This window comes from Macrobrachium rosenbergii, chromosome 2 (assembly GCF_040412425.1).
Source record: "Macrobrachium rosenbergii isolate ZJJX-2024 chromosome 2, ASM4041242v1, whole genome shotgun sequence".
Classification (NCBI taxonomy): Eukaryota; Metazoa; Arthropoda; class Malacostraca; order Decapoda; family Palaemonidae; genus Macrobrachium; species Macrobrachium rosenbergii.
This window is the reverse complement of record NC_089742.1, coordinates 18,964,578-18,969,577: the sequence shown is the minus strand read 5'-3', so window position 1 is coordinate 18,969,577 and position 5,000 is coordinate 18,964,578. Positions and strand designations below refer to the sequence as shown.

Here is a 5,000-nt window from a genome sequence, read left to right as displayed (position 1 = left end):
TTATACCTAGTCACGTGTTGCTAACTTTCCTCTCAGCTATTTTGATAAAGGTTAGTGTATTTATAATCTACTGTAACCTGTCGTTGACAAGATTGTATACAGAATAGTGTAAAGAAGCTTAATGCTATTTTGATGGATGAATATCTAAATCAGTGCCATTTGTACATTATAACTGATTCGAATCCTGGCCTGGGTATATGAACCCATCAAATATAATTTCATTTTATTGTAAGTTATTCCCCAAGTTAGGTTGATATGATATTATTGTCTTTGTAGTCAAATACTGATGAGTAAAAATAATGATGTATAAAAAGTAAAAAAATATATACACCCACAGACCCCTTCCCCCGAGTGTGTGTGTGTGTGTGATTAGATATGTCTGTGTGTACAATTCTGTTTTTCTCCATTACAACGTTCAGATGTGAGTACGCAAAAGAAATTCCAGTGTTATAAAAACTTAGGGCCATAAGGCACTGTATGTAGTCCACATAATCAGACGTATAGGCATAGTCTCAAAACCACTTAGCTATTATGAAGGGGAGTGAAATTAGTCACGTAACCGGTAGGTTCCCATTTTGTCGAGCCTAACATCTAGTTGAAATTTCTTGAAATGACCACACCTGCAATTAAATGCTATTTCTTATAATTGGCAGGTGTATTATTAAATGAAAATTGTTAGGTGTATAGTTTCCTTTTGTTATGTAATTTATATTTGACGTAGGTGGGTGGTATTACACACTTCTTAGGCGGAAATAACTATTAACGATTAATTATCCTCTTTCAGTAGGGTAATGGTATTCATTCTACTATTCGGAGAATAAAACTACAATAAATCATTCGTGTTGTTTTGAATCTGAGATAATATGGTAGGTATAAAAGAGAACTAATATATGATTGGATGAGAAATGTTATTAGACTATAAAATTTGTAACATCAAACTGAAATAGGGCCAAGCAAATGAAGGCTGTAGGAAGGCCAGAAAGACTAGACACATTCAACTCAGTGATCTATGTGTGGGGAAATTGAGCGTTGTAGCAAAGTAATTATAATGACAGCAGCATATCCTGTTGGAATGAAAAAGAGAATGTGACAGCCAAAGGAAATGTTTCTTTGACTCTGAAGTGGCGAGAGTTTATGAGGTGCCTGCACATTCAAGGATGGAGTTAATGGGTCAGCTGGGAATCATATTGGAATAGTGGCGCGGGCCAAGGATCATCAGAAGCGCGCGACAGAATAATGAAATGACGAGTCTGATGGAAGAAAAATGCGAGATGGAAATTGTGCAAATTGCAGTTGCATGGCTGAATTCTAGATAGTGTACATGTGGTGCGCAGGAGGATGGATAAGGGCGGGCAAGGTCAAAGTAAGAGATAAAAAATTTTGATATTTAATTCGGACAAGTACTTGAAGCGAGAGTAAGAAAATTGTGCTACTCGTATATGTAAGTGAATTCAAGGAATAAGGTAACAATCAGACGAATCTTAGAAACACGACCTTATACGCTGCGATAATTGACTGGGGTAAGAATTCATGTCTTTCTGGATTATACAAATGCAATAGAAAGGTAACCGAAGAACAGACATGATTAATAACTGTATTTTTCAATAAAGGGATATATGATAATAAGAACTGATGTGGTGGTGGGGGTACAATATCACTAAATATGGCATAGGATATATATGATAGTTCCTCGCTTTATAAAGAACGACAGATAAAACTTTCGACATAGGTTTTGATAGTTATACAAGTGTAATGGTAAGTGTATTAAAAGCTTTTATATATTTTATATATATATATATATATATATATATATATATATATATATATATATATATATATATATATATATATATATATATATATATATAAAACAACTGCAGATGATGCAAAAGAGTAAACGGAAGAAGTGACTTGGTAATAGTTGTCATTAAATCCACTGAGATTTGGGTGGAGTTTTGAGGGATACAAATCATACTAGTATTGTGTTAGTTGGTGATACTAGCGAGAAGTTTTAGACGATTAAAGCATTTGCAAGAGAAGAATGTTAACTAAAGTCTTAACAGTGAGCGTTAGCCAGAATGATGAAGCACTGTGTACCACTGTAGATCTTTCGATAATAGAAATTGCTGATCTGTGCAGGAATGGGTTAGCACAGGCCGTGCTGAAGGGTTAGAAGACATGGAGTGACGGGGCTTATGTACAGTATATGGGGTGATATGTTGTAAATGAGCTTTCCTTGTAAACATTCTGTATAAAACAGCTGTTGTGAACATTTCTGCACACGGAAGCATAGTTGTGGTAAAGGGAAGAATGCTTCTGGAGAATATATATGTATATGTATGTATGTATGTATATATATATATATATATATATATATATATATATATATATATATATATATATATATATATATATATATATATATATATATATATATATATATATATATATATATATATATATATATAGAATATATGCGTGTGTGTGCGTGGGCAGCTAAATAAACTCGGAAACAAACAGGAATAATGAAGAAAAGAAAAGTGAAATTGCGCTATAAATCTTCATTTGTTCAGGGTTGTATAGATCACGGCAAAATAACGTAGGCGTGGCTGAACATGACACATTGGAACTCTACCAAAGTCAAGGTCGTCTGTTACTTTAGATGATTCGCTTGTGGAATCTTCAGAAAAATTTATGCTTCCACACCCAACGCATTCCTTTGTGGAATGTAAAACATCGTTAATGAGGATTCCGATTAACCCAGAAATAATGATAACGGGAAAATATTTAAAATCCAAAGAAAGCACACTTGGGAAACAATAACTTTTCAAGTAATTAGACTAATTGAATTTCCGTCTCATAAACATTAGACGCAAATTCAATTCGTCACGAGTTCTGGGTTTTTCAAGAAATGTTTTTCTTTTTCTCTACTATTCTGTTTTTAATGAGGTAATGCCAAGATCCTACCACTGACTAATTTTCTACTGCTCGCAGTTAGGACTTCAAGAGTACCTTCATAATGAAGCCAGACTACATGATTATTTTATATATCTATTTCGAGATATTTAAGGTTTACTTGAAGACTATCAATCCAATGTTTTCCAAAATATACTCCAGGCAATTGTCGATAATAACAATGTAAGCGAAGGTAGGTTAACGGTAAAGCAACTGTAATAATAACCTTAACAACATTAATAACAAACCTATGAAAGCTTACCTGATTATTGGCGTTTTAATATCTCCTTTGTACCATAATATAAGTTTAGGTCTGTCGCCCGAAGTTCGAGGATTGAGGTAGCATGGAAGATCACTAGTGCGGCCGGCAACTCCTATCACCTCCCAAACTGTGGAAAAAATAAAAAAGGGGTTTTATTTATGGCTTTCGTTCAATTGCTTTTCTTTCAAATTTTTCCCTTTCCACAAACACATACGAAGAAAAAATTGCAAATGCACACACACACACAAACACACACACACACACACACACACACACACACACACACACACACACACACATATATATATATATATATATATATATATATATATATATATATATATATATATATATATATATATATATATATATATATATATATATATATATATATATATATATATATATATATATATATATATATGTGTGTGTGTGTGTGTGTGACAGCTATTTTTCGTGTATTTTGAATATTAAGAAAATCTTACCGCTTCTATTTCGCACTGCAGTCTTTAGCAAATATAATTTAAATGTTAAAGTTTAGATACCATTTATTTTTTCTGCATGGGTTCAACTAAATTAGATGTAGTTGTCTTTCAGTTACTAAATATATATATTATAATATATATATATATATATATATATATATATATATATATATATATATATATATATATATATATATATATATATATATATATATATATATATATAGTATATATATATACACACACACACACACACACACACATATATATATATATATATATATATATATATATATATATATATATATATATATATATATATATATATATATATATATATATATATATATATATATATATATATATATATATATATATATATGTGTAATTCTGCATCATATATGTAACATATGCTATATATATATATATATATATATATATATATATATATATATATATATATATATATATATATATATATATATATATATATATATATATATATATATATATATAAATTGAAATACAATATATATATATATATAATTTAGATGAACCTGCGTAGAAAAAAAGAAATATTATCTTTTCTTAACATTTAAATTATATTTGCTAAAGACTGCAGCGCGAAATAGAAGCGGTAAGATTTTCTTAATATCTCAAAAAATATCTAGTTTCCCCTTCATATTCCCTTAAGCATTATTTATGCTGCATATTACACAGCAGTGACACATCTACGTAATAAGTGTGTGTAAAAGCGTAGAAGTTTACTCCACAATAAACAATACTTTGTGACGTCAATTTACTTCTAATACCCTGCAGTAATTATGTGGAAGAAAATTTAGTATTTAAAATTTTGTAACGTTTACATTGATAGCTGATTTAAAAACAATTTAGTTACATTTCTTCCCTGGGATCCTAATAGATGTGCATAATTGGGTTTCTTTTTATGTTCAAGTCTTTGTAACGTGAACTTACTGCATATACTCGTAGTTTATTATCATGGAACACTGTTTTAATGAAAATATAACGCAAAGCTATTAAATCAAACGGTCTTATCGTAAGACGCTTTTTTCCATTGCATTACTCAAAAGAAATTTCCTATGAACGTCTGTTGATATAAAACATAGGCTATCAAGTCACTCATCCGTTTGTAACTATAACAGATTCCAGACTGAATGCTAAGGCTTGTTCTGATTGCCATGAGTAACAGAACTGACCAATTTCAGTGTAACGTAATTTTTTTAATATTTATAATTCAATCCGCACACTTGTGTTTGGAACGTGTCGAAAAGGACTTT

General features: G+C 30.3%; 1 protein-coding gene across 1 annotated transcript in view; it reads right to left on the bottom strand.

Moving 5' to 3' along the window:
* LOC136842561 (kin of IRRE-like protein 1) overlaps window positions 1–5,000 on the bottom strand; it is a 511,591-nt gene that overhangs the window by 273,996 nt on the left and 232,595 nt on the right. Inside the window, exon 2 of the mRNA XM_067110025.1 lies at window positions 3,218–3,344. Coding sequence (XP_066966126.1) covers window positions 3,218–3,344 — 127 coding nt within the window. The remainder of the gene's footprint in view (window positions 1–3,217; window positions 3,345–5,000) is intronic.